Source organism: Gymnogyps californianus, chromosome 2 (genome assembly GCF_018139145.2).
Source record: "Gymnogyps californianus isolate 813 chromosome 2, ASM1813914v2, whole genome shotgun sequence".
Lineage (NCBI taxonomy): Eukaryota > Metazoa > Chordata > Aves > Accipitriformes > Cathartidae > Gymnogyps > Gymnogyps californianus.
The window spans coordinates 8353065-8367773 of NC_059472.1; the positions used below are offsets into that span (position 1 = coordinate 8353065).

At 47.3% G+C, this 14709-nt stretch overlaps 1 protein-coding gene across 1 annotated transcript in view; it reads left to right on the forward strand.

The window, feature by feature from the left end:
• Positions 1–14709, forward strand: part of ST3GAL1 (ST3 beta-galactoside alpha-2,3-sialyltransferase 1) — an 81129-nt gene that overhangs the window by 43904 nt on the left and 22516 nt on the right. The window contains exon 2 of the mRNA XM_050915884.1: positions 10146–10981. Coding sequence (XP_050771841.1) covers positions 10673–10981 — 309 coding nt within the window. The 5' untranslated portion in view covers positions 10146–10672. The remainder of the gene's footprint in view (positions 1–10145; positions 10982–14709) is intronic.

Here is a 14709-nt window from a genome sequence, read left to right on the forward strand (position 1 = left end):
AGTCTGTTCCTGAAGGACTGCACCCTGTGGATGGGACCCACGCTGGAGCAGTTTGTGAAGAACTGCAGCCCATGGAAAGGACTCACATTGGAGAAGTTTGTGGAGGGCTGACCCCGTGGGAGGGACCCCACGCTGGAGCAGGGGAAGAGTGTGAGGAGTCCTCCCCCTGAGGAGGAAGAGCGGCAGAGACAATGTGTGATGAACTGACCCCAACCCCCATTCCCCGTCCCCCTGCGCTGCTCAGGGGAGGAGGTAGAGAATATCGGAGTAAAGTTAAGCCTGGGAAGAAGGGAGGGGTGGGGGGAAGGTGTTTTAAGATTTGGTTTTATTTCTCATTATCCTGCTCTGATTTGATTGGCATTAAATTAAGCTAATTTCCCCAAGTCGAGTCTGTTTTGCCCATGACAGTAATTGCTGAGTGATCTCCCTGTCCTTATCTCGACCCACGAGCCTTTCGTTTTATTTTCTCTCCCCTGTTGGGCTGAGGAGGGGAGTGATAGAGTGGCTTTGGTGGGCATCTGGCGTCCAGCGAGGGCCAACCCACCACAAGGGCACTCTGTCCACCATGGACTCTCTGCCATCAAAGGTTGCCAACAGGAATCAAACAGCAATTTTTATGTATCCAGTTGTCTGCTTGGATATTTTTAAACAACTCTTCGAAGCAGAGCAATTCACAGAGATAGAGTGAATGAATTTTAGTGAGTGAGTGAATTTTAGTTTAGGATTTTCACCACAGAGTTATTGTTTTCATTGCCCTAGCTTTGCGCTCTCAGCATGCTGGCCTACATAAAGACAACACAAAAAGTCCCATCCCAACCCATTGGTGGATATTGGCCCACCACAGAAAACTCTCATAGTCCAGCTGGTTAAACCTATCTGTCTGTCCAGCATTGCAAACTACAGGATAAGGAAGGAAAAAATATTTTTTAAGAGCTATTAGTGATATATTTGCTATTTAAAACATGAATGTGTCTGTGGGGAAGGGGATTTGGAATATATGAAAGAAAATGAAGTACCACCAGGGAAGCAGAGGTGCCATTTCTTGATTAATAGAATGTGTGCAAAGAAGTAGGGCTCCTCCAAAATCACTTTCTAGCAAGACAGGGGCTGTAGAAGACATTACTACCAGCAGCTTGTTTTTCCACTGTCGGTTTTCAGCACATCCTTGGTGAGACCTGGCAGCCTCCAGCCTCTCCGCCACAATCACTACTCTTCATGGCTTGGCTGGACAGTGCTCTCATTCTGGTGCTCCTATTTTGTCCTGAAAATACTTGATCTGAGGGTTGAGCCAAAGGAATGGACCATAAACAGGTCAGCAGTGGAGCTGCCCGTTAAGCTTGAATTAATCGCCCTTTTCACTGGCTTCTCCCAGTTTATCCCATGAAGAAGACAGCGAGGGGCCAGTTTTCAAGGGGTGGTTGCTTCATGGTCTGCAGATTTGGGTGAGCGCTCCCTTGGCACTGTAATAACCTGGAAAAGTTAAGACTAGGCTTACATTGGCAAGTTTTGGTACATTATCAGTGGGCTTTTTCGCCAAGCCTGGCATGATACCAAGCCTGGCTGCAGTAACAAAGGGCTATTATATAAACAGTGACTTATTTACATTATAGCTCCCACTGGAAATAAATTGATCATGAGTTTATCTCCACAGTCACAGTCATCCATGTGTTTCTCAGTGATAAGTGGTACCCAGGTGAATGTCGTCCTTGCAGAGCTGCTGCCACCAGGGGAGGGAGCCGGACTCCCCACAGCCTTGCCCTTCACTCCAAATCTAGTTTCGCTCCTCTCTCAAGGCTGAAGATCAGGTGCTGTATCAAGAGATGGCAGTAGGGGACACAGCGTTTATCAAAAAGGTGCCAGTTTGATTGGGATCCTGGAATGAATTTGCAACAGCAGCATTTTTTATTCATAGAATCATAGAATCATAGAATAGTTTGGGTTGGACCCAAAGGTCCCTTTAAAGTGCCCTTTAAAGGTCATCTAGTCCAAACTCCCTGCAATGAGCAGGGACATCTTCCACTAGATCAGGTTGCTCAGAGCCCCATCCAACCTGACCTTGAATATTTCCAGGGATGGGGTATCTACCACCTCTCTGGGCAACCTGTTCCAGTGTTTCACCACCCTCATCTTAAAAAGTTTCTTCCTTATATCTAGTCTGAATCTCCCTTCTTTTAGCTTAAAACCATTAGCCCTTGTCCTATCGCAACAGGCCCTGCTAAAATGTTTGTTCCCATCTTTCTCACAGGCCCCCTTTAAGTACTGAAAGGCCGTAATAAGGTCTCCCCGGAGCCTTCTCTTCTCCAGGCTGAATAAACCCCAACTCTCTCAGCCTTTCTTCGTAAGAGAGGTGCTCCATCCCTCTGACCATTTTTGTGGCCCTCCTCTGGACCCTCTCCAACAGGTCCATGTTGTTCCTGTGCTGAGGACTCCAGAGGTGGATGCAGGACTCCAGGTGGGGTCTCACCAGAGCAGAGTAGAGGGGCAGAGTCACCTCCCTTGACCTGCTGGCCACGCTTTTTTCGATGCAGCCCAGGATACAGTTGGCTTTCTGGGCTGTGAGCGCACATTGCCGGCTCATGTCCAGCTTTTCATCCACCAGTACCCCCAAGTCCTTCTCGGCAAGACTGCTCTCAATCCCTTCATCCCCTAGCCTGTATTAATACTGGGGGTTGCCCTGACCCAGGTGCAGGACCTTGCCCTTGGCCTTGTTGAACCTCATGAGGTTCACATGGGCCCACTTGTGGAGCTTGTCCAGGTCCCTCTGGAGGGCATCCTGTCCCTCAGGCCTGTCAACTGCACCATTTAGCTTGGTGTCGGCTGCGGACTTGCTGAGGGTGCACTCGATCCCCCTGTCAATGTCATTGATGAAGATATTAAACAGTACTGGTCCCAATATGAACCCCTGAGGGACACTACTCATCACTGATCTCCATCTGGACGATTCATCAAGGAGAGTTTTGGTATCAACCAGGAGAGCAAAGGCTCAAGCCCAGGTTGTCACTTTTTTCTGGGCAGTTCTTCATTCAGAGTGTGATGCAAGCTTTGTTAGTTGGAGCAAACTTTGTTTCAGACCCATTTCTGGTTGCACCGGCTCCCCAGGAGCGGAGTGAAGTTGCCCTGTAGCCCCACAGGAGAGGTGGTTGGAGCATCCACCCTTCTCCATGCTCAGCTCCTAAGATGAATTCTGCCATAGACATGGTGGACAGGCGAGGGCAGAGATTTTGAAGCCAGACCATCTTTCATGGCACTTGCAGCCCCATTCAAAGCAAAAATTCCCACTTGGCCTGAAGACATGAGTAGGAACTGTAGCCCATGGAGAACAGCACAATTAATCCTGGATATTAACACTGTAATTTCTCTAGGCCAAACACCCCTTGTGGGAATCGATTCTTGGTATGTGAGGGAGAAGGAAGCTTTTGCTGCTGCAAACCCCTCCACAGCGGGGGAGGACAAAATGTCTTCACCCTGCTGGGAGGAGGCAGGGATGGCAGCTCTCGGCGCCCAAGGGTATGGGCAGGCTTGTGACTCTTCCGAGCCAGAGCCTCCGGCCCTTTCCTCAAGCATTTCGAGGGAGTTGTCATTTCCAGACCGCTCAGCAACATGCCTGATAAAGTCTGCCAAGATAAAGGTTTATTTTGAGGCAATAGAATGTAAATACCCAAGTTTTTGTTAATCTTATACACATCTTGCACAAAAAGCTGTTTGCTTACCCTGACTGCACAGACCTGTTACGCACGTAGGCAGAGCAGGCTGTTAGAGTACCAGGGAGATCTCCTATCCACCTGGCCAGCCTGCCAGCAAACCTGCTTACTGATGAGACACAAGTAGGTAATGATTTTTTTTCAGATCGTTGGCACCTAAAATGACATGCAGTTTATGCTCCATAAACCACCTCCAGTTTTTCTTCTATTCACTGTGATGGATGAAACACTGCCCAATAGCTGGGTCCAAATTCAAGAAGCATGGAGGAGTTGCTGCCTTCAAATCTGTCTAAAGCTACTTTTTCTCATGGCTTAAATGTTCCTGAATGGTTTTGTTTTCTAGGCAGTGTTGATATGATTAGTTGGAGTTGCTTGGGGTGAGCATTTTAATAAATCCAAGAGCGATATACCAACCGCTTGCCCGACTTTGATGCTGTGACCCCATTTGACAGCGGCAGTCAAACAGAATTATGGCTCGCAGCATGGTCAGGGATGGCACAGAAGAATTGCAGATCATTTTCTCCCTGATTAAATGTCGGGTGAGACTTAGAGTGGCTTTTCCGTGGCTGTGGGCACACGGACAGCAGCACCTATGTCATCCCTGTGAGGATGTAACGATGGACAGGAGAGAGGAGCCACTTAGCTCTGAGAAAAAAAATGTAGTCTGATTTTAATTAAGTTATGGATGGAAAAGGGGAAAGTCATGTGGCAGCTGGTGCTTTTCCAAAATTGCTTCCTGTGGTGGCCTTTGGTGTCTGAGAAGGATGAGGCTCACCTTTGCCTGCCAGTGGCATGGGGCCAGTAGCACGTGAGAAGTCACACCATGAACCGGTTGAAGTTGCAGAGGCTGTGCTGGGGCACAGGCAGCACCTCCTCGTGTCTCTAGCCCTCTTGTAGCCTTCGGTGCTTGGTGAGACTGATCTCCTGGAGCTGGAGGAGATGGACCAGAGGTCTTGCATGGGCTGCCAGCATCACCTGGTTAAGGGAGATTCACGTTTCTGCCCTGTGTTTAACTCTGACGGGCTGCCAGCCTGTCTCGTAATTGCACAATCTATCTCATGTAGCAAAAGCCTCATGCTCAGAGGTCTCTGGCAAAGTGTCAGACCAATGAAGTGTTTCTTTCTAAATGTCAGCCAGCTCTGGGCAGTGGGAGGCAGCCAGCGATGAGCCGGGGCAGAGCAGACAAGCCTGTGGTTTGGAGTGAAACAGTCCCCTCCGTTGTTCTTCTCCAGGCCTAAGCACAGACCTGGAGCGGAAATTTATGTGTGTTTTTCCAGGGACAGGCTTTTTGCTGCCCTGGGATGACATCTTCCGAGAGTGCTCTGGGCCTTTGTGGGTGCAGTAAAGCAAGATTTAACCTTCCGTCCTCTGCCAGGCCAGGGCTTTGAGACGGAGGGTTGCTCAAGTAGTACTCCTGAGGAGTGTGGATGGGAAGAAAGTCCCAAAACAGCAGGAAGGATGCTTGAGGACATACTGTTTGTGTTGCCAAAAGGCTTTATAACAATATAGTTGTCAGTGGCTTAGCTGGGAAACTAATTCATCTTTGGAGGTTTTGCAGGGTGGGGATCTGAACTGTGCTTCTGAAAATGGGCACTTGCCGTTCTGCCGCCGAGACCTTTCTAGCACAGCACAGTCTCTTGAAGTCGAATTGCAGGAAAGCTCTACTCCTTGAAGTATACAGTTTCCAGCTGTAAAATACTGTGGGTCGTAGAAGGGTTGTATGATGGCCACCATCAGTCATGAGAGAGCTGCAGCAGGTCACATTGTCCTTCCTCATCTTCTGTCGGGGCAGGTGGGTATGTGGGTTTTGAGTCTAAAGGACTTTGGGACCTTTGAACTATTCAAGCAGTGAATGGAAAGCTGGAAATATCTCCGTACAGGGATGCTGTTCCCTGTTGCCTTTGTGCTGTTCTGCCCGACACGCTGTGTCTGGAAAGTGCTGGCAACTTCAAACTAGAGAAGTGCATTTCACACCGGGGTTTTAATGTGAGTTACGGACCAGAAGGCAAAAGCTGGATCTTGAACCGTCAGCATTTAACGTGAGCTAACAAAGATCTCCTCAAAGTGGTGCTGGTACTAAGTACTTCTTTGCTAGCAAAGTAGGCATCAAAACGGGGTTAAACTCTACCTTAGTGCAGTGAGACATTTACAACTTGGGGGGATGAGAAGTGCAGTGATCTTTTTCTCAATGTTTTTTCATTAATATTTTCTACATGCTTTTTGTTTAAGACCCATCTTTAAAAAAAAAATCAAGAAATGAAGCATTCTCTTAATATTACGTGGCCGACTGCAGAGATCTTGTGCAATCCCCAAATGCTTTTCCCCCACACCCCATAACGTGTCCCATGCCTCCAGGCAGCAAACCCATCTCAGTCCCAAAGGTGCTCTGATGTTGACTCTCAGAGCCATGGGTGAGTTTCATGCCTGGGGCTTAGGCTGTCCTGGGCCAGCCCTGGGAGGGACCCAGACAGAGTGTCCCTTCCTCCCAGTCCTTATTTCAGGTTCCCACCTGCCTTTGTGCCCCTGTGCTCCTCTGGGCTGGTGCTGACGGGTCTTGATGGGCTGATGGCTCCTGGGATGGGCCTGGGAGCCTTCGGGGCAGGGTATTATTTGGGGTCCCCCTCCTGCCTTTGTCTCTCTGTGCTCCTTCGTGGGTGTGCAGTTGAGCTTTTATCACATAACCTAACAAGTGCAGTGAGAATACATTGCATTTGTAGGTGGATTTGTCAAAAAAATATTTCCTGAAGATGTTAAGAATTGCTTTAACAGTCCTTGCCTGTTAATTGCCAAATTGGCAAGGGACCAGGGACATTCTTCAGATTGTGAGTTTACAATACAAAAAAGATCTACCCGGGGGGGGGGGGCGGGGGGAGAAAAAAAAAAGCTTTTTCTGTTCCTTCTTTCTAAAATGCGAGAAGACAATGAAGACAATCGCAATGGTTTGATCCACATATATTTTATAATATAAAATGTAGACAAAAGATTAAGCTCTGCTCTCCTTTATGACCATTTAATCACACTAGACCCACTCCTACACTCAAGACAGAGCTTAGAGGAACCTGTCCCTTCTTCTGAACCTGCCCCTCTCTGCTCTTTCCTGGGACACATCATTTCACATTTTCCCTGCATTGCATGTCACTGGGTGTTGGCAGCATAAATAAGTTATTCCGGGGCGCACAGGGGTGTCTTACATGGGGACAAGGGTATATGTAGGAAGGGGGAGGAGGTGGGAAGGTAGCAGGAGAAATCCAGATCACAAATAAGACCCTAAGCACCCAAGGTTGGTGCTTAAGGTAGCTTAACCTGCTGCTTGCATGAGCTGAGCTGGGATAGCTGTCCGCAGGCACAGCCAGGCACGCTGTACTTAAACTCTGTTTAACTCTCAGGGGACCGTAGCTGGGACAAGGGCTGGGCACGTAATTTAAATCTCCGTACCTGAAGTCCCCAGAAATTCTTTCTGGGTCTGAGGCCAAAATAGTCTGTTCACAGATGTACCAATGCCAAGGTCACGCCGAGGTATGTTGATAAGGACTGTGGCTGGTATCACGCTACTTACTTGTAATGGCTGAAATTAACTATCGCAAATAGTATCAGGAGGTAAAACATTCCCAACAGCTGGGGTTGGCAGCCCTGCATGGTTTCCCACATCAGCTGCTGCTTCGGCATCGTCCCTGCCCTTCCCGCTTCCCGGCACCTTGGTGAATCCTATGGAAACCCTTTTACGAAGATTTATGAATATATGTGAGCAGAGGGAGACACGGGGACAGTCTGAGATGCCGTGCAAGATGCTGGGAAGGGTGAAAGTACTGATGTCTGGGTTGGATCTAAGGTGTGTTTTAAGAAAGTAAAAAAATGGTCCTGGTTCAAGTCACAGTGAACTCGATGAAAGCATTTTCCATTCATTTCAGCCTTCCTTTTCCTCAGGCCCTAAATCACATTTATAGTCCCCAGAGCCTTTTTGTCAGGTTATATATATTTTTTTTTTCTATCATGAGTATCCATAGGAAACATGAGCATTCATAGGAAACTGTAAATAGCGAGAATTAAAATAGAGTATCCGGCGTTTATTTCCACACTGGAAAAAAGCCTTGAGAGTTCTTCTGGTTTCTCACCTTCCCATCACATGCTATAAAAGACGGGATGATTAGGAGTTTGGAGTCACTGCAGTCCACTGCATAAACACTGGTTTGTTGTTTTTTTTTTTTTTTCCCAAATTCTAAATATAAGTCTAACCTTAGCTCAGTTAGTTAAAAAAAAAAAAAAAAATCTGGTGAAATGGGCGTTTGTTTTGGAGGCCAGAACTGTTTCTTTTATGAACAATACTCCATTTTGTAGGCTTTTCCAAGAAAGGCTGGATAATCCCCCTCCCTCTTCCACTTAAAAAAATAATAGAAGAGCGGGAGCTGTGTTTACAAATACTGAATTGGCCCAGCATTAGCAGCAGTAGGGGTCTGACCCGCCAGCATCGCAGCTCTTGAATTACCCGCTCCATAAATGGAGAATCAATCTGCTTCTGGGATTTGGCATATTTTTGGGGTGTTTAGAGGCTGTGTTTTTGTTTAGACTAACAACTACATCCAGGCTAGTAAAGCAAATGTGCTTGGGGCCGCTCTCCGGCACAGAGGCCAGCTGGCGTGGACAGGGCTGTGCACAGGGGCCGTGCTCTTAAGCTCCCTTTCTAACTCTCCAAGGCACAGTGGCAGCATCCCCACTGCCTTTTGGGTTGCGATTCCCAGATTGTACCCAGGAATAGTTGGGAAGATTTCTGGTTAGCCCCAAAACTTCCCTCTAAAAAGTTAAAGCGAGAGCAGGGTTGTTCCCTGGTGCTGTTTAATTTACTGGTACAGGTGAGCCCAAGCAGCCGGGGTTAATAAAGCCTTTTGTTATCCAGCCTGACCCACTTGTCAGCCCTTGAGCTCCTGTAAATGCATTTGTTGGGGCCAGACTTAAAATAAATCTCGAGGCATTTGGCAAAGAGCAGCTAATTGTACGGCACACACTGCCCATCACGTGCTGCAGGTGTGAAACCTGAAGCAGAGCAAAGGCTTCAGACCATGGTCTGAGGCTCCTGCCCTCGGATTTGGCTTTACGGGACTCAGTAAATATTTACATGCCGCCTCTAAAAACCAGGCCTGTGCTGTCTCCAAGACACCATGTCAACCCCCTTGGAAAAGCAGTTTGGCCTTGGGCAGCTCCTCGCGGATCCTCAGGAGAAAAGCCAGTAGCAAAGCTGGGGATGCTGCGCCCAGCCCAGAGCTGTGGCCACTAGATGTACTTCCCCCATGTCTGGAGAAGCATCGGATTTGGGTGATGAAATGAGGGGAATCCTGCATCAATGTGGTGCACAGAATGGGTTAAAATGATGCTTTTTATGGTAACAGTTGCAGTTTTGCTCTTTGTTTCCTGGCCTGAAGCCTGCAGCTGAGCAGCAAATGAGACTTCTCTTGCTGAGCTTTTGCTTGTTCATAAATTCCACATATTCTGACACAGTTGCTTCTCCCATTTTTTTTCTTTTATTTTTTTTTTTAAATCAAAAGAGTGTTATTTAAGCAATGGCACTTTTGGAGCTTTTTGCAAACATCCAAAGTTTTAAAAACCACAACATGTTTTCCTTCCCACAAAACAATGGCATCGTGGGAGGAAGGAATCCATTTTTTGACTTTTAAAAACTCGTTTAAATCACTGCTGCAAGGCAGGGGACACCAGGAGGGGAACAGAGAGCAGCTCCGGGTCCCTCTGTATCCCCTGACTCGGCGAGGCAAAGCAGCTCTCTGCCTCTCTGCCTGGCTCAGGGTCTCATGGGAACTCTCTGAGATCACAGGCTGCCCTCACCTACCCTTCTTTGGCAGGAAAAATAGCAATAATCCACACGAAACAAAGGCCATTTATACTTTGATTTCCCTCATCTGTCCCAGGACATATGAGCTGCTCTTGCTTGGCTTTCTCTGAATCACAAGTCCAGCCCTGATCCGTAAGAAATTAAGCCGGTTGAGGGGAGGAAGAGAAAGGAACCAGTTCCTCTTCCTCCCTGTCCTGCTCCTCCCTCCCTTGCCGAGTGCTTTCTGTTCAGCTGCTTTGAGTTACGAATACTTTGCTGCGTATCATCTTGTGGCTATCAAGGTCAGCCTAAGGGAAGGAGGTGAGTCATTGCCATTCAAATGGCTACAAACTGTGATTCAAATAAGGCCGGAGCTCTGGAGCTGATTCAATACAAAAGGACTCAATGTCCCCAGGTCGATGCTCTGCCCTTTCGGAAATTTCACCCTGAAACTTCTCAGTATCCAAATACCACAGCAGAAATTGAAGCCAGTGGTGCTGTGTCGAGGGCTCTGAGCTGATCCCGTTCTGGGATGAGCAGAGAAAAGCAGAGAAATTAGGTTGGAAGGAATGCGAAAAAGTTTCTGACAATGATTTTTCTTTCTTTTTGTGTGTGTGTGTCTCCAGGCTGCAAACGGCTCTCCATGGCTTAAATGGACATCAAAGCACGTCTCTCCGCTGGAGTGTACATCCCTGCATGATCTGATCCTTTGTGAACTAATTTCCAAGAAAAAAAAATAACCACCCTCTTCTTTCTACAGTTTGCTTGCTTTAATTTATGGCTTGCTCCTACACAGAAAATCTAAATTTTAATGCTGATATTCCTCTCCTCTAAATCTTCTGGTACATGGAAGGACAAGGGTCTGTCTTCTTTGAACCCTCATCGAGAGGGGGTAGCAGCAGGTCACAGAGAGGTGGAAGAGACTTGGAATCACTGTGAGAAGGTGAAAGGAAATACCCAGCTTTGCCTTTTTTAAGCCCATTTGGAGGAAACAAAGCTTCTTCCCTTACGGATGGAGGTAGTGGAGTCGGTCTGTTCAGCCTAAGCCCGAGGTGGTAACTGGCAGGCGCCTGCAGCACCCTTTCCTTTTTGCCTTACGTTGGACCCTACATCATACTTGGTCAGCAGCGACGGCAGAACCCAAGCGGGAAAGATGGTCGTAAGGAGGAGGAACGTGAAAGTGTTTACCTTTGCCTTTTTGCTCATCACAGTGACTTCATTTCTGCTGAACTACACGCACCCGGTGACCACGACCACCTGGGATCTGAGACATCTCATCATGCAGTTTTCAGAGCAAGTCCAACAACTCTTCAAGTACCCCAGGAGACCGTGCAGCTGTCGCACATGCATTTCTGAGCTGGGACATTCCCTCTGGTTCGATCAGAGATTTAACTCAACTATGCAACCTTTCCTGACCTCACAAAATGCCTTGATCCCAGAAGACAGCTACAGGTGGTGGCTGGTAAGTGGGAGGTGTGGATACGGCCCGTCATTTGTGCGACGGTTGCGGTGTCAGGATTCGAGTGATGCTGAGCAGATAGCGAGAGACGGTTCCTGCCAAAAGCATTTGATGTCTCAACTGACAAGGCAGGCAGAGGTGGAAGAAAGTGGGCGTTCGTGCTGCTGTTGAGCTCACAGGCGCTCAGCGCGCACATTCACTTGCTCCAAGCTAGAAAAGTCCCTGGCAGAGTTAGGCGGTGAATCCAGAATTTGCAAATGTCAATATTGCCTTTTTCTCCCTTCTCTTCGAAAGACTAGACTTTGTAAGACAGCTTGTTTCGCTTCAGATGCTAAAAAGGGCTTCTGCCATCCATCGAGGTAGCAAAGCAAACTTGTTGTGAAGTGTGTAATTCCGCTGGGGCTCTTCCTACCATAAGACATGTAAATAATTAGCAAGATTAAATGAAAAATGATTAATTCCATGTGTATGAGAACAGTCTCCATTGTGGCCGATGATGTAAAACGGGTCTGTAAAGTGCACAGGTGGCCTCGGGTCGCTGGGAAGGAGTAGCCCCTGTGTATCCTTGAGCAGGGTGGTCCAACGAGCCCGATCCAAGCATCATGAAAGCTAGCGGATACCTTGTTCGAAAAGCACAGAGGGGAAGAAGGTATGTCCTGACATTTTGCCTAATTAAAGCCCCTTTTACGTTCTCTTGAAACAAGACTTTGATTAAATGAATTGCTTGTGGCCTGTGCTGCCAAGCTGCTAAAGCGCAGGTTCTGGCTGCAGCGACCCCAGTCAAATCGCAGTTTCGTTATGACTTGTTTTCCCCCTCTTCAGAAAAAATCATCTCTCTGTGCCTTTCTCTGAACACACAACAGCCTGCAACTTGGTGTCCTGCAGCGAGCACAACCCTCGATGTTGAATTTGGGGCTTTCAGCCCTTTCCTGGCGCCCTGGAGAGGCCCCTCTAGCAGGCACCCACTTTTCACAGTGGGGGCATTTAGGTTTTGGAGGAGGTATCAAGTGCTGTGGGAATGAGGCAGTATTTGATTTATCACTTCTCTCTCCACTGGCTGTTGGATTTACTGGTGAAAAAGAGATGCCACTGAGCTCCAACGTCTTTAACTGTTGCATAAATGATATCCTCAGTTTATGATGAAACCCTCCTTTTTGCTATGTCTCACATGCTCTAGGTGTTGTATCCTTTCACCGGCCCCTTGGCCATGACTCAGATTTCCCATCGCTTGTGTTTTTTTTGTAGCCCTGTCGTGGTTTAACCCCAGTCAGCAACTCAGCACCACGCAGCCGTTTCCCCCTCCCCCTCCCAGTGGGGTGAGGAGGAGGAAAGCAAAGGAAAAAAAGTAAAACTCGTGGGTTGAGATAAGAACAGTTTAATAACTAAAGTAAAATATAATACTAACAATAGTAATAATGAAATATAATAATAATAGTAATGAAAAGGAATGCAACAAAAAGAAGGGGGGGGGAAGAAAAAAAAAACAGTGATGCACAATGCAATTGCTCACCACCCGCTGACCGATGCTCAGTTAGTTCCCGAACCACGATCTGCGCCTCCCGCCCAGCTCCCCCCTGTTTATATACTGGGCATGACGTTCCATGGTATGGAATACCCCTTTGGCTAGTTCGGGTCAGCTGCCCCAGCTCTGCTCCCTCCCAGCTCCTTGCACACCTGCTTGCTGGCAGAGCATGGGAAACTGAAAAGTCCTTGGCTTAAGATAAGCGCTACTTAGCAAGAACTAAAACATCAGAGTGTTATCAACATCATTCTCATACTAAATCCAAAACACAGCACTGTACAAGCTACTAAAAAGAAAGTTAACTCTGTCCCAGCCGAAACCAGGACAAGCCCCTAGACACTTTTCCTTATGGTCCCCACATTTCCTAGCTGGGCTTTGCTGGAGCCATGAGAAGGGAAGATGGCAAGCTCAGGTCCTAGTTCCCCTTGCCCTGGGGTGAGGTTTCACCAGGGAGCTGAGCTGATCTAACAACTGCCAGTTTTCGGAGGAGGGGGGATACCCCAAATCGAGCTCAGTAGATGAGAGGACGAGGTCGTTCATGGACACCATGAGTGTTGAGGCTGGTTGTGAAGTGCCTCCCGATTGCCTCTGAATACAAAAACTCCTCGAGGTGCTGAGGAGAGGGTGGGATGATCGATCCTAAGTCCTGGCATCGGTGCAGGGTCTGCACTCCTGCAGCACCCAGGCTGAGGAGGAGTCCTGCGAGACATGGCTGGGTAGGCAGGGTGCCTCTGCTAAGGGGACTCTGCCCCCGAGGGCTTGCGCATCGTCCCCCGAGCAAAGCCACGCTGCATTCTGCTCTCAGACCCCACTCTGATTTAAACATGAGGTTTCAATGCATTCTCTTTAAAAAAAAAAATTAAAAAGGAAGAAAAAGCTTGGAACTCTTGCTACAGAAGCCTGAGTTTCTGATTCTCCTTCTTGTAGCGAAACTGAAAAAGAAAAAAAAAAGCACAAATATCTCACTTCAGCTCAACCTGAAAGAGATTTTTTTGGGGGAGGGTTGTTTCTTTTTCAGCTAAATTAAAAACTAGTGACTTTCAGGATAGCAAAAAGTTTTCTTTTTCTTCCACTCTCCAGCCCAAATAAAAGCTGTCCATTAATTTTCAGGGCAATCTAACCCTATTTTTAGTGTTTTCATTCATTTTTTGAATTCAGGTCAAGTTCAAAGGGAATATACCATTTCAGAATACAAAATCAAAGCAGTTTTGTTCTGAGATGGTAAAAATAAATCTTCGAACATTTCTATACTTTTCCCACCATATTTTTTTCAGCCAGAAGTTATCTTCAACCAGAACGTGTGAAATATTTTGGTGTCCCCCAAAACTGCATTGTGTATTGGAAATCAGTTACTTACTGAAAATATTTGCCCTGATCTATGGTAGATGGAGAAGGTGCCCTGACTCCTCTGAAAGATGCTTCTGGGTAAACCCAGGCGTGACATGGCCTCAGCTCCTCATTGCAACCTATTTCCTATATACATGTTGCTTTGGGTAAGCCTTTCCGAGGCAGTCAGTGTCATTTCCACAGTAAGTCATTCTCAGGTGCATCCTGACTGCGCTCCCTTTTCGCTGTTCATTTTTAGGCTCGTCTTCAAAGTGATTCTGAAATTTCAGCCAGTCTTAAAGAAAACATTGCTTATGACTATGTTTTACTCTTGCTTGCTTTGCCAACTCAGTAGCCTGTGACTTTTTACTATATTTGCAATTAAAAGATGAGTCATGAGGAGACCTGAGATCGCTTAAACTTTATTTCAAGGGAGAAATGACTGTGCATTCGCTCTCAGAAACTGACTTCAGACAGCGTGGTGGTTTCGTTATGCTGTAACTGAGAAAACAGTGACTGCACTGGAGCTATTTATTAGAATAGCTTTCCTGTCAAGGGAAGACCCAGGTGATGTGCTTGGACTAAACACAGGCAGAGCCCTTGCCAGAGAGCTGTCTGTCTACCAAGCTCAGTCTGCCCTCCCTTCCCATTAACCCTGTTGCTGTATATGTGAATAAGGATTATTCATCCAAATAGTCCTGTAGCATTAGGATCCCTCCACTTCTAGGAAAGCGAGGACTGATTTCAGAGCCTGATGACCAGTATTTGAGATGAAGTGACATGTGGGGCCAAAGGATGGGGTGGTTTCACTTGCTTACAGCTTTTCACATGGCTGCCAGGCTGCTTCATGGTTTATTTGGAGAATGTATGGTTTAAGATCTTC